The sequence below is a fragment of the Pavona decussata genome, unplaced genomic scaffold (genome assembly GCF_977016875.1).
Source record: "Pavona decussata unplaced genomic scaffold, jaPavDecu1.1 SCAFFOLD_84, whole genome shotgun sequence".
In the NCBI taxonomy this organism is placed as follows: Eukaryota; Metazoa; Cnidaria; class Anthozoa; order Scleractinia; family Agariciidae; genus Pavona; species Pavona decussata.
This window is the reverse complement of record NW_028145502.1, coordinates 4,358,158-4,382,892: the sequence shown is the minus strand read 5'-3', so window position 1 is coordinate 4,382,892 and position 24,735 is coordinate 4,358,158. Positions and strand designations below refer to the sequence as shown.

The window sequence follows — 24,735 nt, the reverse complement described above, 5'->3', positions numbered from 1 at the left end:
AAGGCATCCGCTGGACTTTATTATCGCAGTCTGAAGTTTCTTCCTTGAAGGCATGCGCAGTTTAGGATCGAGTTCATGTTACAAAATGGCGACTTCGGCGAGTTTTGGACACTGTGATATTGTTGTAGAACTCGTTTCGGCTTGCGACTCAACATCGTAAAAATGCGAGTTGAACTAGAAACTTCCAAAAACACGAGTCATTCTTGTAGCCGGCTATTGTCTTGAGATTTAACAGGAGTGGAAAATGGCCGAATTATTTCGCTCAGCATTCAACTACATAAGCCAAACAGGGAAGTCGGGAAATGACTTTGTTGGCCAGTATGTGGAACTTGGCCCTGTGCAGCTCAGAGTTCGAAGAGTTATCGCAGAAGGTAAGGCTGTTGTTTTACCTCGAAGATGGCGTTTAATCTTGTTTTGTTCTATGACGAATTTTGTACAATTCGCTTCTTCTAATTAGTTAGTGAGCTTACTTATAAATTAAATTCTGATTATTTTCAGGAGGTTACGGGTTTGTTTTTGTAGCCCAGGACACGTCAACAGGAAAGGAATATGCACTTAAGGTACCATTTGCCATTTCTTTGTATTTTTCAATTGCTTTGTAGTTAGTTATGTCTGGTATTTTCAGTTTTCCGTTTGTTATCAAATTTATAAAAGAAACGTTGCATTTTGTCGATAGTTTTTACGTAATAGCCTGATAATGTAATTAATTATGCGAGAGGTTATAAGATTACCATGATTGTTTGCAACGGATAAACTTACATATACGGAAATTTTCATTTCTGTTATTACATTTAATAGAACCAAACCGTACTGTAAAATCTGTGAGGCAGTTGTAGGAAAAAAAATCTGCCAAATTATTTGCAAAATATATTTGTGAATATGAATTATGAAAACGTATATTTGAACTGCTGGTGGGAAGATTAATAAATAGAAGAAAGACCCTGGCAGTTATTTACACAACTTCAGCAGCGATAAAAAAAAGCCTGAAAAAAATTCAGGCTTGAACAGGATTCAAACCTGTGACCAATGCAATGCCGGTGTAGTGCTCTGCTGCTGCTTGGTAGGGCACTGCATCAGCGTCGCAGGGGTCATGAGTTCGAATCCCATCCAAGCCTGCATTTTTTTTCAGGTTTTCTTTCTGTTACTGCTTAAGTTGTGCAAACAAACAACTGTGAGGGTCTTTTTTCTATTTAAAAATTTTATTTGGTTATGTAATTATGTTATGTTGAGACAATGTGTTTTTTCTACCCTTCTATAAAATTAACTTGGTAAAAGGGAGAGAGTAAAGTACATTCTTATTTCATAATGCATAAGTCACTCTCCCCAGTTCCTTCAGTTCTCACCCCCTCCCCCAGGTATTAGTTTGGCTTTCTTGCATATATAGAGTGTTTTCATTCACCTAACTACTGACCATATTGTTTTACTGAAACAAAAGAAAGTATTTGTATAAAAATAGAGTACAATTCCCAGAGGTTTAGTTTGGGACACCAACATGGCCGCTGTGACGTCAAGTGAAAACACTCTATTGTTTGTCCCAGTAACTGGGCATTAGTCTACCCTGGGGCATTCGATGGCTTCGTGATTTTCACCCCACAGAACAGTTATTTTGCTGGATAGGTTTATCAGCAAAAATAATAAAATTGTATGGAAAACTCTCGTCTCTCTCTCTGTCTCTCTGTTGAGGCATTGAAGCTTTTGACTGTTTCTCACAGTCTTCTTCAGTTGTCTTCATTGTTGTCACGTGACTTATGTGTATTTAGTCAGGTGACAACAAGTGATTAAAAATCACAGTTAGTTTGTAACCCCATCTCTATTTAGGACACCACCTTCCAATCGTAAATAGAGATGAGGGTTGTTAACTACCTGTGATATTTATTCACTTGTCACGTGACTAAATACATGTGACAATACTGAAGAAAGTATTTGCCGTTGAAGACAGTGAGAAACAGTGGAAAGCTTCAATGCTTCAACATTAGTAGACATTGAGAGAGGAGTTTTCCATACAATTGTTCAAGATTCCAAGGTCAAGAATGAGCATTTACAGTAATAAAATAACTTGTTATTAACTACGTCCAAGGAGGACAAATATGAGATGGTAGACCAACAGAACAAACGGTAATATGTGTGCACTATATGTTAGTTATAACACTGTACCTTGCTCAAACTCATTAATAATTCAAAAGCCAAAGACAAAGGAAATCATGCACCATGACGTGTTTGGATATCTAACGAAAAACTCCTCGTTTTTGCATCCTTAATTATTTCTCCTTCAAAATCAATTTGTTTGAGAAGTTATATCAAACACTCATCACAGTGTTTCATCACAATATCAAAAACCTCTAAGTTTGTCAAAAATACTCCGCTACGCATCGTATTTTCAACTCTCTTCTCGGTGTTTGATATGTGATGAAACACTGTGTCTCGTGTTTGATATATTACTTGAACACTCAACGTTATTTTTATTTCAGCGGCTCATGGCAGGAGACGAAGCAGCAAATAAAGCTATTCTGAATGAAATTACGATCCTTGTATCCTTTACAAGTGAAAATGCTGTGATATCAGACCATGGCGTACTGCACTCTTATCTACCTTGACATGACCCTCATACCATAGATCTGCACAGTAAAAGAGGTGCACAGAATAGGGCCCTACTGTAAGTGACTTTTGATGTAAGGTCAAATTCTCCTTTTGTTTCACAAGTGAATACAAGGTAATTTGGAAGGAGAATCTAACAATTTATCAGACGTCTCTTAGGGCTTTTTTTCTAGGTACCCCTTCAGTGGTATATGTACTTATTTGGTGGGTGGTTCAGAGTTGGATGAAATTATTATTTGGAAGTTCTTGGCAGCCAAATAATGTTACATTGAATAAGTATCTGGCAGGGTCATCCAGCTGTTTTGGTTTTGTACAAGTCTCGTAAGGACATTGCACACAAGACATTGGTCTTTTAAAAATCAATTATAGTAATTACCATCAAATGTAACAAGTCTAATACCCTTTCACTTGCACAATCCCAAGTCCAGAAACAAGTGGGAACTGGTTCTGAACATTTGAATTTTGTTTGTTTGATTGATAACATTGATAGTTCTCAAACTCATTAATAATAATTATTCATGAAGAGAAATGTAAAGAAATCACTGCTGGGAAGGAGGTTTGGAAATGTGATCTTAATAAATTATCATCATAAAATTTGGTGAACTTTTGCTGTGAATTTCTCAAAGAATTAGTATTGATCATTTTAGATAGCGCAGGTCCACATCAGGACTTAATGTCTTGCCAATTCCCCAACCTGCTTTACCAAATAAACTATGTATGTATGTATGTATGTATGTATGTATGTATGTATGTATGTATGTGGTTTGAGAAGCTATATCAAACAGTCAAAAGAACTTTTCATCAGATTTCCAAACACCTCAAGCTTTTTTCAGCCCATTTCTCAGTGTTTGGAAATAAGGTGAAAGACTCTTCCTCATGTTTGATACAATTGTTATTTCAAGCATGCCATCTGAAAGTAAGATCAAAAGTCAGTAACTCTACCAGAGTCAGGAATACTCATTAGACAGAACACAAATGAGTTGTAGGTTTTAAAAATATCATCCTTAAATTCAAGCTATTTTTCAAGATGGGAAATAGGGGGGGGGGGGGATTTGTAAATGTTTGGTTTGTTTTTTTTTTCTATTTTTGGGGAGGGGTGGGCAGTCTTGTCCCATTGGAACTGGGATACATTAATTTTCTTTTTTCAAGAGAGAGGGATTTTTTTTCTTTGGACAGAGGGATACTGTACTACTTTTTATCCAAAAGTTTATACTGTATATTTCTAGCCTCTTTTAGCATCTTCCTTTTTATTTCAAAGTCAATTCCCAAGTTAGTAAATACCAAAGTGTTATCCACCTTAACTGCTCAAAGAAACGTCTGCGCGGCCACCCCAACATAGTACAGTTTTATTCTGCGGCATCTCTGAATGAGAAAGAAACTGAGCATGGAATGTCTGAATATCTCATCTTAACAGAGCTCTGTAATGGTAAGGCATGAAGTGAAAATACTCTAATACCTGAGGAGTCTATCCACAGACTAATAGTTTAAACCTGCACCTACTATTTGCAGTGTTGTCAACAGCACCATGAGCGGCTTTTGCACATTAGCTTTCATTTGAATGGTAATACATTCAGGATTTCATCCATAGACTCATAACGCAGAACCACCTTATACAGGATAATAAACAGCACCACAGGAAAGTACTGCTCAGTAGCTTTCATTTGAATGGTCACACTTTAGGATTTCATCCATAGACTCAAAACTTAGAACCACCTTGCACAGTATAATAAACAGCACCAGAGGAAAGTATTCCGCAGTAGCTTTCATTTAATTAAATAGTCGAGCTTTAGGACTTTATCCACATGCTCAAAAACTAGAATTATCTTGTAACCACTTTTAATAAATAGCACCACAGGAAAGTACTACTCAGTAGCTTTCATTTGAATGGGCATTTATTTGGATTTCATCCCCAGACTCGTGAGTTTAATCCACCAATTACATGTACAGCATTGTGAACAACTAGGATTGCTCAATTGCTTTCATTTGAATGGCCTCACGTCAGGTTTTCATCTGTGGATTCAAAGTTAAAAGCATAATAAACAGCACCACAGGAAAACACTGCTCAATAGCTCTTGTTTGAATGGACATACTTCAGGAATTTATCTACTTTCTTACCTTGTACAGCTCAAAGCACTTAACAAACCTTAAATGTACATACATGTACCTCATGAAAGTTGTACTCAACAACTTCCTTATCAATGGTCATGTAAACTTTAGATCCACAGACTAACAAGGGTAGAATGCTGTATGTTGCACAGTGCACAGTGTCCCATTTTGTTATAAAATGATTGAGTGATTTCAGAAGGGAATGCTTGTAGGTTGCTGTTGTTGTACAAAGTATTGCATTATTTGATAGGAGGAGAGTTAATCAAGCTGTTACAAGAAAGATATGGCCAGCCTTACCCACCACAAAAAGTGCTGAAGATGTTTTATCAAACTTGCCGCGCTGTTGCTCACATGCACAAACAGACGCCCCCAGTAATACACAGGGACTTGAAGGTACTGTCAGTGCTGATAGATGTCATGATGTTAACTGTTCTAAATGAAGATGAATATATGAAACATATATTTGAACTGTGGATGAAAGAATTAAAAATAGAAGAAAGATCCTTGGAGTCTGTACACAACTTAAGCAGTCGCGAAAAGAAAGCCTGAAGAAAATTCAGGCTTAAACAGGATTGGAACCCATGACCTCTGCGATGCCGGTGCAGTGCTCTACCAACTGAGCTATCAAGCCAACTGAGAGCTGGTCATATTGTGAGTTCGTATGTTCATATAAGCAATATAATTTTGTTTTCAGGTTGAAAATCTGTTGATCAGCACCAAAGGCCAAATCAAACTTTGTGACTTTGGTAGCTCTACTGTAACACCAGTCATTCCAGATGATTCCTGGACAGCACTTCAACGCAGCCTTGCTGAAGATGAGGTAAATATTTGTGCAAGTAGCAAGCACAACTGGAGCGACAGAGGCATGGCAGTGCAACTGAAGAGCTGAGTGCACAACTGAGCTATGTCGCATGTGGCCTTTAAAGGGGCAGTATCATGGGAGATCGATGGGAAATATCATGATTTTTGGCCAAAATTCACTAAATTTAAACTTTGAACACTGTGTTAATTAATTTCTCAATCGCTTATTTAAAGAAATATTAATAGTGATTCTAAGACGAAAGGTGGAACCAATTTTAGTACAACCGGCTATTTTAGTGCGTTACAACAGCGACATTTGAAAACGTCCGCCAGACGTTTTCAAATTTGAACCTCTCTCCATCTTGGTCATCTGCCGGGGAAAATATCCGTGGATAGTTTCTTTGCATTCTGACAGTCTTTTAATGGAATTTCTTCATTATATCTTGGTTTCTATCAACCGAATAGCATCTTTCCGATTTTCAATGTGTTACTAAAAATAGCGTGATACTGTCCCTTTAATTCCTTCAGCAAACATTGCTCCAATGTTTTATCTGCTGTTTTGCACTTTGTTTGCAATAAAAACCTATGGCCATGGGCAAGATTTCTATTTTTATCACAAAATGAAGCGCAAAACAGTGAATAAAACATGCATAATGTACACAGTACTGTAATCAAGGGCAGAATACCTGTGAAAGAGCCTTGGTGTTACAGGTGATGTTGATGTTTCAGGCTCATTTTTACTCACAAAGCAGCAAGATTGTAACAGGTGTGAAACTCAGTGAACATAACGTGGCTGAAACCTTAATGACCACCCTGATACATATCAATTTAAATTGTGCTGTGCAATTCATCAATAAAATTCATTGTCATTGTTTGTTTAGATCCAACGTAACACAACCCCCATGTACCGTGCACCAGAGATGATTGACTTATATAGTAACATGCCAGTGACTGAGAAAGCTGACATTTGGGTAAATAATTATTTGAAGTATTGTCTTAAAGACACATTGTTGTATCCTACACTGTGTTGTAACGTGCACTGATTTGAATATTTCATACAAAATGCACCATTTTAATTGCATACTGGGTCATTATTACCATTATCAAGTATTTCTCCTTCTCTGAATTGTCACACAAGAAACATATTCAGTGTGTAGAAGAAAATCGTTTTTGAAAATTGTTCTGTCAGAAATAAGAACTGTTTCTTTAAATTTTAGTAGTTTAGCTGCTGTTAAAGCAGTGTGAGGAAAAAGTATTATTTTCTTCTGCAGGTTATGTTAAATTATTCCTATAGAATGTTTGGTCTATCAACTGAGTTGAGAACTGGGTAATTGGGCCACTTAAAGGGATTCTAGAATTCCTTTATGGTGGCTAAACAACCTTGACACAGTTAATAAAAACAACTATTTGTTTCCACTCCGCCACCGACACAGCACCACAGTTTCTTTAGAAACTACAGCTGTAACCCCCTTATTTACATGTTATGTCCTAGTTTAGCCAGGGCAGGTTAAATGTTACTTACAGTGAGTAAAAGTTAAAATTAGCGTATGTAATCAAATGGTGGTGATTGAAATTAGGAAGTAATTTCATGGGTGTTTTGAGGCAAGGGAAATTATTAGAATTTTGACTAAATGCAAGTGAAATTATTTCCTAATTTCACAAGTATACCACTTGATTACCTTTTAATATCATGGGCGACGAAATTAATAATACTCACAATCACGATCGGTTCCATCTTGTTTACACACGCAGGCAAAAAACCGCCCGGGTACTTTATCCAACTGCTCAGGACGAACCGTCTCAGGGTGTTTTCTCAAGGCCATTTTCATCACACCAGTTCTCAAAAAACCTCACCCAGTTAATTGTTCTCTTTCACGTGTTTTGCTTTCTGCAGCATCTTTTAATGCAGTAACTTCTTTCATCTGTAACATCTTAAAACCTGGACGCCATCTTGGATATAGGAAACGTTGCCATGACAATTTTGTAATTTCACATGTGAAATTAAAAATTAATGCTGAAATTTCTTGCCAAAATTAAGGCCTGGAGTAATTTGTCACCCATGATATAAATGTTGTACACTCATGGCAATCCGGCCTATTTCCCCCCTTGGGGACAAGGGTCAAGGGTCAGTCAAGTAAGTGTAAACCTTGGCAAACTGGTCACACAGCATTTGATAAGTTTGTCTGGTTGTTTTTCCTTTCAGGCCCTCGGATGTGTTTTGTTCTTTCTCTGTTTTATGGAGCACCCCTTTGAAGATTCTGCTAAGCTGAGAATACTTAATGCCAAGTACACCATCCCAGAAAGTGACACCAAGTATACAGTCTTTCATGACTTGATGAGTAAGTATTATGACCACTGTATAAGTGACTACATGCTGTGTCAGAATACAGAAACACAAGGTTTTGTTAAGTGCCGGCAGTCGGCTAAAAAACTGGCTACTTCAGAGTTTGATCTGGTGAAAAGGCTATGGATAAACGCTATGGAAAAGGCTGTGGATAAACCTATATAAAAATTAATACTTATTCTGTAAGCCTTGCAATATCCTACGTGTACTTCATCGTCTACTCTGAAACTTACCGAGAACTGTGGTTACATGTAATTTGGTTGCATGAGCAGGGATTGATATTTGGATTGATATTTGTGCAATACAAATCAATATTATAATTATTATTATTATTATTATTATTATTATTATTATTATTATTAGATGAATTAAGATGACATTCATTTACTGGTTTGTGCCCAATGTAATTATCTGAACTTAATTGTCCACCTTATTTTGAAATGTGTGCTCAATTGGGCATAGTTTTTGTCTACAAAGGCGGCTTTCTTTCATGAATGCCAGTGCTAGCAACTTTTTTTCAATAAAATTAATAACAATGTGATATACTGTTTGTTTGTTTGTTTGTTTGATTGAAGGGGTTACCCGTCTAAACATTGACTGTTCTTATTATTTTTTTTATAAAGGATATATGCTGCAAGTAAACCCAGCAAACAGACCAGATATCAAGGAAGTGCTGACTGGACTTGAAGCCATTGCGATTGCTATGGATGTCGAACTTAAGGGAAAAGTGGTGAGCTGTTTGGGTTTAGATTCCTTGATTATCTATATTATACCATGTGTACTCAAAAAAGCACCATGGCACCTATTAAATTTTTGGATTCTTTGATGTGGTGTTTATTTGAGGCCAGCACTTATATTTAAAACTTCTCACTTTTAATTGTTTTGTGTATTATTTACAATCCCATGCTTAATATTTTTGAATAGAGAGCTCTAGGTCACCCCTGTCAAACCCTGCCATTTGCATTTGAAACTTACCATATAGAAACATTGAAATGCCACACCTTCTATCATGATTTTATTTAAAATTCCAACGTAATTTTCCTGTGGATTTTTATGACAGAATGATGATGTCCCACAACCTTCATCAGGAGAAAGATCCCCTCAGGGTTAGTATAACAACGTATTAATAATTTTTATTATTACATGTAGCTGTTTCACATTTTTTTTTTTTTTTCGCCATTATATGAATTATTTTATTGTTAGGAAAACAAAATTAGGTTTTAGGATCTAAAAGTCTAGGGCGTTATGCGGAATCTTTTTCAACTTGAAAAAGATTTCGTGAAGGAATCGCAAGCTTTTAAAGGTCTTTTAAACGGTTTCAACGGTTGACCAACAAAAGTTGAAAGGATGTTGGGTAAATGTTGTACGGAGTGTTCAAACGGCTTCAACACTATTCAACATTTTCGAGAAATGTTGTATGGATGTTGAATGAAAGTTTCAACCGATTTAAATTTTATTCAACATACTTTCAACAAGCCTTCAAAAATTTTTCCACTTTCAACAATGTAGGACGACCTGTTCGAACGCCTCCAACATTTGGTTCAACAAAGTGTTGAACGCATGTTGAACCAAATGTTGAAACCATTTACACGGAACTTAACGCTCTAAATCATCAGGTAACAATTTATTTTCTCAAATATGTTATTGTTGTTTACGCATCAGTGTGATTCAGGACCTCAGGAACCCGAGGCACTTGCCTCATTTACCCCTTGGTTAATCTCAAACTTCACATTCTGTGATCTGCAGTGAAAGAGGCATTTTGTATTAGTATTAAAATAATATTGTTGGACTTCAAATGGTTTTCAGGAAGTACCAGTGGCCCTCCTGCACAAGCGCCATCTGGGACCTCTTCATTACTAGGACTGGGCGGAGTAGTTAAAGGTGCCAACAGTTTGTTTAGCAACATCAAAGACATGTCTAACAAAGTGATGCAGTCTGTTGCAGGGTAAGATTGAATTTTTTGACACAAGTTTGGGGGCAGCAATTACTCTGTGCAATGCACTGTGGCTTTCTGTGACTTTCCTCAACGCAGTCGCAGTTTCATTCCAATTAGTTGATTAGTAAATTAATTAGTGGGAGCAGGGATGGTGCAGTGGTGAGAGTACTCGTTTTCCACCAATGTGGCCCGGGTTCGATTCCGAAAGTTGATTTCATATGTGGGTTGAGTTTGTTGTTGGTTCTCGTCCCTACTCCGATGATTTTTCTCTAGGTACTCCAGTTTTCCCTCCACCACAAAAACCAACATTTCTAAATTCCAATTCAACCTGGAAACACTGGACGAATAGCCACTCTGTGGACATGCCCAGTTAATGGTAATCAGCAGGAAAGTTGGGGCTTTACCATGTGCCAATTACATGTAATGGCACTTTTGCCTAAATGTTCAAAACTGGCATCAGCATTTTTAAGTCTCTACTTTTTTACCCAGTCGCACACAAATGAGTTTTTAAATCCCTTCATTTTGAAAGACTCCACTTTTGAAACTCTTATTGAAAGTTCCCATTTCATGAACATTTTCAATTGCTTCCGCATGACCATAGGCAAAAACAAATTAGTGCAGACAAGGCCTAACCTTTTTAAATACTTGGTTTTCCATTAGGTATGTCAAGAATGACTTGGACTTGTCATATATTACGTCTAGAATTATGGGTATGTATAATTATTATGGTTTCTTACTACAGTTGAACGTCGATTATCCAGACTCGTCGGGACCTCGGTAAATAGTCCGGATAATCAAGAGTCCGGATAATCGAAAATATGAATATTAATGAGATATAAATGTAAACAAAAGGTTACAGCAAAGAAAACATCATTTTAATTGTGAAATCTAAACAGCCTGTATGTATTTACAAATAAAAACTTTTAGTTCAGGTATTGTCTCGTCGCACTTGCGAATTTTAAAAAGCGCACAGGATAATACGCTGTTTCAACAGTCTTTTGAAAGGATTATTGGGCTTTTTGCGACTTTTAGTTTTCAAGATCACAACTAATTAATATTCATGAAAAAATTGGGACCAGAGAAAAAAGTCCGGATAATCGAATAGTCCGGATAATCGAGGTCCAGATAATCGAGGTTCGACTGTAGACTGATTAACTTCACTTTACTAATATCTTTTCAGAAAATTATATTTTGTTTTATATTCTGGGTTTCTACTCTTTTTCAGTAATGTCGTACCCTGCTGATGGGATTGAGTCCACCTATAAGAACAACATTGACGATGTCCGAGATTTCTTGGAGGCTAAATATCCCGAGAACTACCTTGTAATAAACGTATCACCCAGAACTTACAGGACAGATAAACTTGGTGACAGGGTATGTGTGTGGATTAGACTAGTCTTCACAACCAATAACATCAGGGCTTAAGGACGCTACCTACTTTTGTTACTACGCATACGTTCTGCACATCTCGAGATACTCGGGTTTCCTATAGGCAGTGCCTACTAATACAGGGATATTTTTGCGCAGTTTAAAACTTTGCAGAGAAAGCAGAACTTAGCAAGTGCTCTTGGTATCCAAAAAGAAAATTGGGGGTAACCTTGCATTTTTCAGAGATAATAAAACTTCAATTTAGAAAAAAACGCCATACATTGCCATGTTTTGTACCGTTTTTTAGAATAATTGTTGCTTAATTTTCTCCGAAAAATGCATGGTTACCCCCAAATTTCCTTTTGGATTTCAATAGCCCTTGATAAGATCTGCTTTCCCCGCATAGTCATAAACTACTCAAAAATACTTCTTATTAGTAGGCACCGTCCTTAACTGACAAATGACCAATATTATATCTCAGCCTCAACTTCGTTAACCAATCAGGTCAATAACCAGAGACATTTATACCATCTACTGATGTTCCACAATTTACTTGACTCTTTAACATTATAGTGTTAAGCATGGCCTAGAGTGTGACTCAGTGTTTTGTCCTAGTGTCTGTATGTAGCTGTTCAATAATATTCGTCATATTTTTTCAGGTAATCAATTGCTGCTTGGTGAGTCACAGGCTGCCGCCACTAGAAAAACTAATATCACTGTGTCGGAAAATCCACTCGTGGCTAAAGACTAACAAGAAACACGTTGTTATAATACACTGCCAGGTAAGAAATAAATACCGTAAAAATCGGCGTGTACGCCTGTTTTCCAAGCTGAAATGACATTAGCCGGTATTGTAAGTTACATTGTGAAACAAGTATCACTTTACTTTACATTTCTTAAACTCATTTATAATTCAAAAACCAAAGACAACGGAAATCATGCACCGTGACGTGTTTGGATGAGAAACTCCTCGTTTTTGCATCCTTTTAAAATTTCCCCTTCAAAATCATTTTGTTTGCGAAGTTATATGAAACACTCGTCACAGTGTTTCATCACAATATCCAATACCTCGACGTTCGTCAAAAATACTCCCTCCGCTACACGTTGTATTTTCAGCTCTCTTCTCGGTGTTTGATATGTGATGAAACACTGTGTCTTGTGTTTGATATTTTACTTCAAGGTTTTTCGCATGGTTAGTAACGTTGCCAGTGGAAAATGTTTTTGAGTTAGTGAGCAAGACAAGCTAGGGAGCATATTTCCTAAAGGGCAAGCTGGAAAATTGATTTTCTTTCTGTCCTGTTCAAGAATAAAATCATTAAGGATATGTCGTCCGGTCTAGCAAGTTAACTCTGACATCAAACGTATGGTTTACGTTAAAAAAAATTGATACCTTCCTGAGTCCCTCTAGCGTAACACTGAATTGTTCTGTGTTTTTCAACCTTTTTATGTATTTTATTTGTCAGGATGGCAAAGAAGCATCTGGGGTTATCGTTGCAGCATATTTTGTCTTTTGTAAATTGTTCAAAAATCCAAATGGAGCAGCTGACATGTTCAGTATTCGTCGCTGTGGGATTGGACACAAAGTATCGCTTACTGCATCACAGGAACGGTATGTTACAGTTTTGTTTACTCCAAGCTGGTTCCTTTTTTGTTTTTCCTCCAATTTTCCTCCCTTTTTAAATAGCCTATAAGTGTTTCTTTGGGTAGTAACTATTGTTTTTCTTTTTCATAATCAATTATTATTTTTGAGGGATAAGCTCAATCGAAAGTCTACAAATTCGCCGGGGTGATTTGCACCGTTTGCATTCTCTAACGTGGTTGGTCGAGAAGACAAAAGAACGGACAACAGAACAATGTTCCCACCCCTAAAAAACAATGCAGCTGCCGGTTATCAAGGTCCAGTGAAAATAGAGCTTTTGAAGGGTGCAGGTCTGCTGCATTCGCCAACATTTTTGTAGAACATTTATTGGTTTAACAATGTTAAAATGTCTAGTATCCCATATAGAATGATGTAGATCAACAGTTTTACTTGGATGAACGATGTTGGATCATTTATCTGGGCTTGCAGCATTACCATCCAATGAATTTTGGGCTTGCTTGATGACAATGTTTAAATGAGAAATACGTTACGTTCATCGTGTCATGAACTTGTGACAAAGAAAAAGATCTGAATATCAGACGTGAATCCAAGCCATTACCAATCTCGTGCCACTTGGAGGCTTTACACTGAACTATTGAGAGACTCGGGGAGAACTTGGCTATTTGGAATGTTGAGCTGGGGCGTTATAGCATGAATTAATTTTATTTCGTGTTATTTTCTGTCTCCAGGTATTTATTGTACATTACTCAACTAATCAATAACCAGGACATGAAGCCTCACAAGTATTCAGTGTACATTAAGTCTGTCACCATGCACCCTGTTCCAGCCTTCAACAAGGCCAGGTACGTATTTCATACTGGGTACACTTTTGAAAATAAGGCGTAATGTATACGAATACATGTAGCTCAGTCTTGCAGCTGAACATCTTTCGGACCATACTACTTGCATTTTCAGTCGCTGCTTGAAGCTGCGTGGTAAATTTCCGAAGTTAATTCTTCGTTACCCATCCGAATTGCTTTCTTTCTGTCATTTCTGACTTAGCCTTGTGAGTAGTAACAGGTGCTAGATTATTGTTATTGTAAAGTGCCATAAGCATAAACCATTAGCCCGTGCCAATTGTTCAGACAGTGGGAGCGGCACGAAAAAAAAACGTTGCGCGCGCGAAAAACCGAGAGGAGTCGACTCCCCACCTAATTACACTCGCATGGCAGTTTTCTTTGCTCCGCTCCTCCGTAGTATCTGAATGCCTGCAACAGGCTAATAAACCAGATTTTTTTTTTCTTGCTTTAGGAACGGCTGCCGCCCGTTTATTGAGGTATACCATGGTGAACAGAGAATTCTCACAACAGTTCAAGAGATCGAGAAGATGAGGTAAGGGTTCGAAAACATTCCTGTTTTAGAATTCTTTGTCATTTTGACACCAGAAGTAAATATAAAGGCTTAACTGCAGAATACTCGGCCACTTCAAAGTTATACCTCAGAAACAGTGGCTTCGCACTGCAGTAATATACCCCACAGAGAATGTGGTTATACCTCGTGCTTTCAGCGTGAAGCGTGTAGGCCATATCCCCGTAGCCACGTAGCCATTAGAGACCTGTAGATTAGACCCATTAGAGACGAGTACGACTACAAATTTTTCTAATAGAGTGAGCGCGCGTGAACCAGTGTCATTAGGGAGCTTAAAGTGCCCATATCGGAAAATTTTTTATTTTCTTATCTGAATCTAAACATCACCCTAAGAACTTCAGTGAAAAAATTTTTCGATTTGCATGAAACGCAAATTTTTTATGAATTTTACAAATCTTTAAAATCCTATTTTATTGCGGTCCACCCGCCCCGCTGATGAGAATGCCGACAGGCTCACAATAGGGCCACGTGACATGGTCTGTGACGTACATTCAGGAACTCTCGAGTCTATGCACTCACTTGACCTTCAGTAAAGTACATTCGCGGCAGAAAGAAAATCGTCAGATTCACCGGTAGGAAGGAAAAACTTAGCTCCAAATAAGTATATTCCATGGCAGAAAACTTATCTGACACGGAAAGTGAGCAAACCGCTGAAGAAAGCAGCTAGGACGAATTTGAAAGCGTCGAAGTCGAGGCGATAGATGGCGTCCACGAGACAAGTAATACGTGTGAAGATGATGATACACTCGAACCGTACGCGGACGAGCCGATAGCAGACGAAGAATGGCTAAAAAGATATCGCAAGGAACAAGAGGAGAAGCGACGACTCGAGGAAGATTTAACGAAACGTTTGGAGAATAGAGTGCGTGTTAGTGGAGGGTAAAGTTCTCACCTTGCATTTTGCATACGCGCTCTTCATTATCATCTGTCAAAACTATGGCCAAGTACTCACAAACATTCGAACGAATTATTTTCCATGTAGATGTACTTGTGGTAACTGTAGCCGTGATCTGCTAGCAAATATCAGCGGGTGCTACTGCTGCAAGGAAGTCGAAGGCAATTGGGAAGCGCTGACTAGCGACATTGTTCTCGCGGAACTACAGGAAGGACACGTGTTGAACTGTGATAATAATAGCTTGTCTCGTTCTCTGAAATTTCGGCCGTAAATTTAATTGTAGGATGGAAGTTGTTAGCTTGTCCAATGAACACGTTAATTTCCTTTTTGCCACTGTCCCACAGTTAACAAAATCCATTGTATCTTTTAGGCGCATACGTCTTGCGAAATGTTCGAAGTCTAACAAGAGTTGGCGTCTAATGTAATTCGTGTCTGTCACCGGTGTCGGGACAAATTTGAGCCCTTTAGAAATAACGCTAACAGGCTGTCGCTAAGTTGTTTGTTTGAAAAATTCTTCATGAATTTCTCGTGTTTTTCTCTTTGTATCTCAATCCATTTTTTTGCCAATTTTTTTCTGCGCTCTTTGCGCTTGTTATTTGGTTTGTGCCCTTTTTTATTTTGAACCCCCGTTGTGGTGGTTAGAATTTCAGAGATAAAGCTGTTATACTTTTCAACATTTTTATTGTTTGCAGAATTCTGCAACACATGTGTGTACAATATTTGTTTGAGTTCGTTGAATTCTTGCTGCAGTTTATCTACCTTATCTACATCGTGGTTTACAATGTTTTCTGTGTCCGCCGAGTGCGACCGTTCTCGCATCGATCTATTTACATCAGTGGTAGCATTTGTGCTAGTATTTTTTGAGAGCTTGGTCTCAACGAAACTTCGCGGATCTCACGATCTATGAGAATATATACCAAAACAAATAAAACTTGCGACTGAGTTAACAGTGAGGTCAAACTATAAACCTCAGAAGGTTACAACGTTTAGAATGTCACAAGCGGGTGTGAATATTCAGCATCGAAAGCTTACCATTCGCTTTTCCCTGCTCCTCTTCGAAGGTGTCTCTCGGTCTTCGTCTTCCTTTCGCTTAGCTGTTTTAAAGGATAAACACAAACGCGATGTCATCCTACTTCAGTTCACGTTTTAAGTTTAAACCTGACTTCATCAGCCTTGTGAAATCCTCGTCATTGAAGTGCATCGAGCACAAGGACGAGGTCTATCCAGGCGCGCGTCCACATCTTCCTACGCTCCAGCATAAAATCGATCCATTTCTTTCGCCTCCTCAGTCTTTGCGGGCATGTAGTGCCAAAGAAAGGAATCCTGTGCATGGTTATTCCATTTGCTTCGTCTTTGATGTTTCCACATCTCGCTGCAACACATCTTTCCGGCATTTTCGAGAAACGTGCAGAAATACCGCGACTTGTTTTCAGTGAGATCCAGAGAAAGGCTGAAGTCACGTGTTCCTGAATCTACGTCACAGCTCTTGCTAAACCGAGAGGAGACTAATGCGAATCCTGGGCCAAAATGGCGGCAAATTTGAACGTCTTATAAAATTCATAAAAAATTCGCGTTTTATGCAAATCGAAAAATTTTTTCACTGAAGTTCTTAGAGTGATGTTTAGATTCAGATAAGAAAATAAAAAATTTTCCGATATGGGCACTTTAAGCAACTACGACGGCGACGGCAACGACAACGCCGCAAAACAATAGGTTTAATGAGCAAAAACAATCGCTCTGCACGTGCGTTTACATTTTTGTACATTTCTTTGCCGTTCTCTGCAAAACAACAACGTGAAATAACCACATTTAAGGTTTTGTGGAGAACGTGAACGCACGACGGTGAATTTTTCATTTTCTTTCTTAACTTGTACGCCACTTCTGTCAATGTGGTTCCTGGATAGTTCGCCATTTTTATAAAAGTTGAGCGAGTTCAAATAATAGCGAAGTATTACTAATGAAATAAAGATATATTGGTGGTGGTGGTGGTAGGAGCAGGAGTAGGAGTAGGAGTTCTTTATTTAAACTCGGTTAAAAATCTTCAGTAAAGGTGTCAAAGGAGCTGTGTAAGGTCAGTTTTACCATAAGCCGTGAATAGTCCACAAGTCCGGCGAGAATTCAGTGAATTCAGTGTTTTCAAAATATGCTTTATTTTCCTCCAGGGAATACACGCTAGGCGATGGGAAAGTGTCATTTCCAGTGAATCTGACTTTACAAGGAGATGTAACCATCGTGGTTTATCATGGCCGGTCCACTCTGGGTGGGAAGGTGCAGGGTAAAGTCACGTCCATGAGAGTGTTCCTGTTACAGTTCCACACTGGATTCATCAAACCATCAGCACAGAAACTCAAATACTCACGGTATGTATCATCTCTTATTGTACACGAATGGTTGACTTAACAGTCAACTGAGTTGATTACGAAAAGTGGCCACCGTAAAAATCTCTTTATGGTGCGTGCGTGCAAAGGAACAACAAAAAGGCATTCATTTTTGCAAAGGGTCTGCACTAAAAGTAACGATTTTACAAATTTGAAAACATCTACAGAACATTTTTTTATCATTCACAAATTGGGACAGGCAGAGTAGGGTGGACAGTGTAACAGTGGCGCTTATAAGCAGACGATGCAAGTCTGAACAAACCTAAACAGTTTACATAGTTTCGTCCTCATGTTGGGTGGGATTAAGTGGTTGTGGTACAGGACAGACTGATTAAAGGGGCACTTTTACGGCGATTTTGCTACATTTCCTCAAAATGGCTCAAATATTTGACAAAGAACCTTTTTTCTAACATGAAATTGCTGTTAGAGCACCGGGAAGAAAATATCAAGGGATTTATCCGGAGAAGAACAAACAATAAGCAGTTTTTGACGACTCGTCTCCACATTACGCCGGAGGAGCCAATTTTTTCAATTTGCAATCCATTTCCATCCTAGCCATCCCCAGCCAAAGATAATTAATACTAGTTTCTGTGCATTATTAGGGTTATTGTTAACAAGACTGAACCATTATTTTGACGATTCCATCGCTTCAAATATGTTTTTTGGCTGTTCAAAGAAACGCAAAAAATCGGTGACAGAAGTGGCTTTTGCATGTTCTCTTTGCAGAGATGAGTTGGACATTAACAAGGATGATGAGAGCAAGTTCACTTCACGGTTTCATGTAACTCTGGACATCAGTGTTGATGCTGAGGAGGTGAACAGTGCTACTCATACTTGGGACACACTAAAGGTGGACAAACTCTTCCCTCAGGTCTGTTTCTCGACCAAGGAAGAATACTTGGAGTGCCAGGAAGAATTTGGTAAGTTATAGCTACTGTTCAGATTTTATTTGTCCACGGCAAAATAACGGGATTGAAAACCGTTCCAACGATACAAAACAATAAATTCCCTCTCGAAAGCTCCGCACAATAAACAAGAACATCAAAATTCTCAATTAAAAGTTCAAGTTTCCCATAATATCACTTTCTCAAAACACGTGATCAAAAATCGTGACCGACCGCATGCAAGTCCAAAGTAAAAAACTTGTATACGAAAGTCTCCTATTGTAAGGAAATGACTCCGTGACAGCTAGCTACTAGGCTGGGCCACTAACCCTAGATTAAAAGTCTTGTTAAAACCTAGGCTGTTTTCGTGGTTGAAAAGCGTTTCTAATGTAGGTTTTAATGTTCTGCGCATCTCGAAATGTTCCGAGAAACTTGGGTTTCCTAACGGAAGTGCCCACTGAAACAAAGATATTTTTGTGCGGTTCATAATTACGTGGGGAAAGAAGATCTTAGCAAGGGCTATTGAAATCCGAAAAGGAAATTAGGGGTAACCAGTAGGTCGGCTAGTTCACTATGACAACCTCGTTCCCAAGGACGGAAATGGGAGAGACCCTAGAAACGAGGTTGACAAACTAGACATAAAATGACTATCTGCTGTAGCATCCGACATTAAACGCTTTTCCGTTCGCGCTTTGACTCAGCGCCGTTTTGTAATAAAGGTTGCTCACTCTCACTCTCCAATTTGTTTTACAGTAAATGCAGATGATCGTGAATCAAACATGGTGTTCAAGTCCAAATCAAACGAAGTAGAAGACGAAGATGAGGACGAAATCCCTGAAAAACTTGCTGAGAGGACAGATTCCGACAGTTCAGACGGCGCGTCAGCGAGCAAAGCCAACAAGAACTTCTTTGCCGCCGTTAACTGGCAAGATAAAGACGAGAGAACAGAAATTAGAGACTCCTTTGATGATAGCGACGATGACTTTGGGAACCTGCGCAATGGGGAGCAAATTGCCGCTGGCAAGTCTGCATCGCAGGCGCATGATTTCTTCTCCGAGCGAGAAGGACAGGGAACTAGTACCCAGGACGATATAGACCTGTTTAATTTGAGGTCGCCATTGGGCGATGAACTAGACGAACACTTGTTTAATTTAGAGGATAGTGATTCAGATGCAGATGAACCTATCATAAGCAAGCAGACTGCTAACGTCGATCTGCTGAACTTAGAAAGCAACAGTTATGGAGGGTCAAGTCTAGAAAGACCAAGCGTGACAAAACCGGATCCCCATGTAACAATCGTGGATGATATGGGAGTTGACCTGCTCAATCTATCGCCAGGTAAGCTCGCATCTCCACCCCGGTCAAACGTCTAGGTTTGCGTTACATTACATTAGGTGAATCGGTTTTCCGGGTGTCACGCAATCAACAGTAAACAAAGCCACACAACGCCTCAACATTCTTCCCTTTGAAAAATGTTTTCGGGAGATTGTTGTTTGTTAAATTAGCCCGTGTCTTTTCGCCTCCTGTGTCTTTTAGGTGGAAGCAAGGACAGTCAAAACGTGGACCTTTTTAGCGGCACAGAGAAAACCCACCACAGACCAATGAAACGAAACAAAAGCGCAGATGATGTTCTTAGCCCTGGCGTTCTTCATGGTGATGAGGAATATTTCAGTCAGTTGGGAAGCCACAGCGCCAGCTCAAGCCGGGAGAATGTCACGTCGTTTACAGTTCCTAGCAGTGAGTCCGCCACGTTTGATCCCTTCCATACAACAAGAACTAAATCTCCGGAGAATGCGGACGATCTCATGGCGGGTAATTCTCATAAAAGTGCATCTTCAGATTTGTTTGATCCTTTTAGCTCTAAAAGTTCAACCGAGAAACCTTCGAGTGAGTTTGATCCTTTCGCGTCGAAGCAAACTGGTGGTAAAACCGATGCTTTCGATCTCTTTGCGTCGAAGCAAGATAATAAGGCGCAATCGTTTGATCCCTTTGCACCCAAGCAAAGTGCAACGAAACCTGAAACCTTTGATCCGTTTGGTTCTAAATCACCTCAAAGCAGTAGTAGTACTGAAACATTTCAGCCCTTCGGCTCCAAAAACAGCGGAACAAATTCAGGGAGTTTTAATCCGTTTGGGGCAACACCAACAGGCGCGGGTGAGGACTTTTTGGGGATGAGCAGCTCCCAGGCCCCCACAAGCACATCACAGGCCCAGACAAAAAGCAACGCGGATTTATTCGGAGACTGGGGTGACTCTTCCGCAACACCCCTTCAACCGAACAAGGTGCCTTCACCAACCCTGCCTCGAAAAACAAACGGCTCTGTCCCACAGAGCAAACCCACGTCGAGTGATCCATTTGCAGACTTTGGGAATTTAAAGTCCAGTTTACCAAAGGCCTCCGCTGCACCGAAATTCCCAACAGCGAGCACGACGTCACCAAAAATGCAGAGGAAGCCTGGGCCTGGCGCTAGTTCCAGTCCCTCTTGGTCTCGCTCGACCCAGCAGCCCTCATGGCAGTCTGGGACTAAGCCTTCTTCGTCACCTAAGACACAAAAGAAGCCTAATTATTCACCGTCTTACTCCATGTCTGGCTCTTCTGGAGTGTTTGGCAATTATGGACAAAAATGGAATGGTGAGTGTTAAAAGAGTTTCATGCTTTGCCAAATTTGTTCGCTCCTTTGTAGCCTTTCGTTAGTTCGTTACTTTCCGACTTAAGTATGGTGCCTCCTAACATAGATTAAGTATTTTTGTGCGGTTTACGACTATGTTGGAAAAGCAGATCTTAGCAAGGGTTGTTGGTATCCAAAAAAATTGGGGGTAGCATTTTTTAGAGATAATTAAGCAATAATAATTCTAAAAAGCTGCAAAATGCGAAGCAATGTATGGCTTTTTTTCCAAATTGAACCTCGATTATCTCTGAAAAATGCGTGGTTACCCCAAACTTTCTTTCTGGATACCAATAACCCTTGCTAAGATCTGCTTTGCCCACATAGTTATAAACGGCACAAAAATATCACTTTATTAGTAGGCACCACCCATAGGAAACCCGAATATCTCGAGATGCGCACAACGTATGCACAGTAACAATAGTAGGCACCGTCCTTAAGTTGCCGACTGAATGCGTTATGTACCAAACGAATACTAATTATCATCATCATCATCTTTATTTATCCTCGCCAGTCTTTATAGCACAGAGGAACAATGAAAACGGACCTTGAAAGAGGCAGTATTTTTTCGTTTGACAATGCTTTGATTTCATTTTTCAGCTCCTAAGCCTGTTGGCAAAAACGAGTTTAGTGACATTCTGAATGCACAAGGTTTTAAAGCCACCAGTGATCCAGAAACAGGCACACAATCACTGAAATCACTGAAGAAAGAACAGAACAAGCCTGACGACCCCATCAAGGCTAAGGTAACATTAGTGTGCTTCATTCATTCATTAACAAATCGACAGCAGTTTTCTATGGTCTATACTCTTTATATAAATCATAGAATGGCCACATAAAATGTTCAAAACTCAAGTGAAACCACGAGCTGCAGGCCAGTCAAACCGGCGGAGTTCACCCCGGTCGCTGTACCGGAGCGAGATTTTCATTCCGGCATGAAACCTCATTCCGATGTCACGAGTCTGGAACGGATAACCAATGCGTAGTCTTCGACATCCAGTTCAAGATGACGTCACAATCACGTCGCCCGACAGGAAGGGTCCTTCATGTATAAAACGCGGAATGAAATCACAATGTCATATCGGTATCACACTCGCACCGGTGCGAGTTTCACATGAAAAACACCCCCTTAGTCAAGTTGTTTCTTAATGGTGTCGCAAATATGGCCCTGTCCTTCTAGCAGATGAAGAGTATCGACCAAGTAAAAGTTTCAAAGTATAAACATGTTTTTCTTTGCCTGAAGGTGGATGAGTGGGCCGAAGGAAAGAAGGGCAACATCCGGGCATTGCTGTGCTCGTTACACAGTATTTTGTGGGAAGGTGAGGAAAGATGGGAAGCCTGTGGCATGCACAATCTTGTACAGCCCAACCAGGTAAGATAGCTTTTCACATGACTTTGTACAGTTCTTTTTGCAAGTTCTTTGTGTTCCTTTTATTGTAAGCGCATGATTGTTTATTTGCTTGAGAGGTCAAGAGTTTGATTGGGAAAGCGAACTGGATCTATTTTGTTTGTTTGTTTGTTTGTTTGTTTGTTTTAATAGCCTTGACTTGTGTTGCGGAAATCCAGTTTCAATTTTCCTCAACTATCCATTATCAATACAATAACGAGAAAGCAATGAAACAGTCTGCCAAACCAAGCGCGTTGCTGGAAAAGCTTGTCTACTCGGTACGACGCCGTGATGAAGACAAAATGTTCTAAGTAGTTCAGCAATCTAGGATATGCGGTTCGTTCACGTAGTACCGACGTAGAGAGCAATAAAAATTTAGGGAACAGGGAACAACTACTTGTAGCCGATCGATCCATGCCTGATGTCAACCAAACCCAGTCAACAATAACGTAGGGATGAATAAGTAAGGCCATTTTTGAGTTGCTGAACCTCACTACGAAAGCGAGGCTAAGTGCAAAGCTTATCATATGAAAATTAGTTTTGTTTGCATATGAATGAAAACTAATTTTCATAACAAAAACTATGCACGAAGTCTCGCTTTCATAATGAGGTTCAAAGCAACTCAGGAATGGCCTATTTACGTAACAAAAACTTTGCCCTTAGCCTCGCTTTCCTATTGACACCCCACAACACCAGGGACTAGGTTCCTTGTCCTATTTTGAACAGTGTGTAGCGTCAAAATTTGCCTGTAACACGCCGTTTATTCATTTTAGGTAAAGAAATGGTATCGAAAAGCAGTCCTGTCCGTTCACCCTGATAAGGTAAGAGATTCCCGTTCCACCGTGACGTTCTGGGCCCAGTTGCTCGAAGCATGGTTAGCGCTAACCCGGTTTAAATACCATGACAACCTATAGGTTTTAACACCTCTTAACTAATGGTTAGCGCTAACCATGGTTCGAGCAACTCAGCCCTGGTTAAAACTACCCTAGCCAAGTCACCTTGGACATCCATCACCCAAATAAACAGGGAACTTATGAAAGCACGACAGCAGCTCCGACCGAAACGGCACTTAGAAATAAATATCCACGTTATCTGATCTACTTTGTATATATTCCAACCCGTTCAAGCCTGAATTTTTTTCAGGCTTCCTTTTCGCAACTGCTTAAGTTGCGTAAATAACTGCGAGGATCTTTCTTCTATTTAGTCTTTCACCCGCAGTTCATATATGTTTCATATATTCATATTCATTTCTTCATTCTTTACGGGTATTTTACGAACTCACAATATGACCAGCTCCCAGTTGGCTTGATAGCTCAGTTGGTAGAGCACTGCACCGGCATCGCAGAGGTCATGGGTTCGAATCCCGTTCAAGTCTGATTTTTTTAGGCTTTCTTTTGGCAACTACTTAAGTTGCGTAATAACTACGAGGATCTTTCTTCTATTTAACCGTTCAACCTCTACAATAGGAACGAATAATTTAGGAACATGATAAATAGTCTAGGAGGAGAAGAAAAATTCACTGTCGTGTGCCCAACTGTTACCCTGCGGTGGACTAAGGCTTAAGCGCATCTTTACGTATGATTGCTGCTTTGTGAATCGGTCTTTTCGTTTCTCTTTTCAGTTGGCTGGTTCTCCGGAGGAGCCGCTGGCTCGAGCGATCTTCATGGAGTTGAACGACGCTTGGGCGATATTTGAAGAAGAGGGATCGAAGCCACTGTACTAAAGAACTGTGTAAATTTACTATTGTGTAGTCTAGATGAAAATGGTAATATTCAGTGTGTGAATTGCACACGATGCTATAATGCAAGACAAAGGGAGATCTTAGAAATGACGAAAAAACAAATGAGCTTTTATTTGAATGGTCACAATTTAGGATTGAAAGTGCATTGAACCATTTGAACGAATGCCCATGATTGCTTATTCGTAGCCAGTCGTCTCTGTCTTAAGCCGCAGCTAAACGTTGTAACATAGTTGTATAACATTTGCTGGTTTAACATTGTTGGAATGTTTAGCACCAGGAGCCCATTAGCAACATATATTAGAAGATCAACATTTTTGTTGGATGAATGTCAGTGTTGTTAGATCACGTTTAGCCGCGCATCCAACATTGTTATAAAACAAATGTTGTACAACAATGTTGGAACGTGAAACCGCGGCTTTACTTAGTAGTGAGATTCGCGTGGTTAAGCTCGCGTGGAGATGCACGTGATAAGGGTGCGCAAGGAGTAATGGGAAGGACGGGTCTATCGCCGAGCCGACTGGGGGCGAGAACGGGTTAGACTGTGCGAAGGAAACGTAGAGTTTTTGTCAAGGTCATAAATTCTGCAATGGTCATAGTACTGCCATAAATGGTGAGGTTTGATGCTGAA

General features: G+C 39.5%; 1 protein-coding gene across 1 annotated transcript; it reads left to right on the top strand.

Annotated features, from left to right (window-relative positions):
* Positions 1-65: 65 nt before the first annotated feature.
* On the top strand, positions 66-24,238 carry LOC146475576 (cyclin-G-associated kinase-like). The gene is made up of 25 exons (XM_085115953.1): positions 66-371; positions 499-560; positions 2,469-2,528; positions 3,907-4,021; positions 4,952-5,094; positions 5,396-5,521; positions 6,384-6,473; positions 7,706-7,841; positions 8,470-8,576; positions 8,907-8,952; positions 9,653-9,791; positions 10,443-10,492; positions 11,008-11,156; positions 11,810-11,932; positions 12,614-12,759; positions 13,479-13,592; positions 14,041-14,121; positions 17,215-17,412; positions 18,157-18,350; positions 19,068-19,652; positions 19,851-20,945; positions 21,580-21,725; positions 22,223-22,351; positions 23,140-23,187; positions 23,988-24,238. Exons 1-25 carry the CDS (start codon positions 245-247, stop codon positions 24,087-24,089), a joined length of 4,311 nt encoding a protein of 1,436 aa, XP_084972079.1. The 5' UTR covers positions 66-244; the 3' UTR covers positions 24,090-24,238.
* Positions 24,239-24,735: the final 497 nt, after the last annotated feature.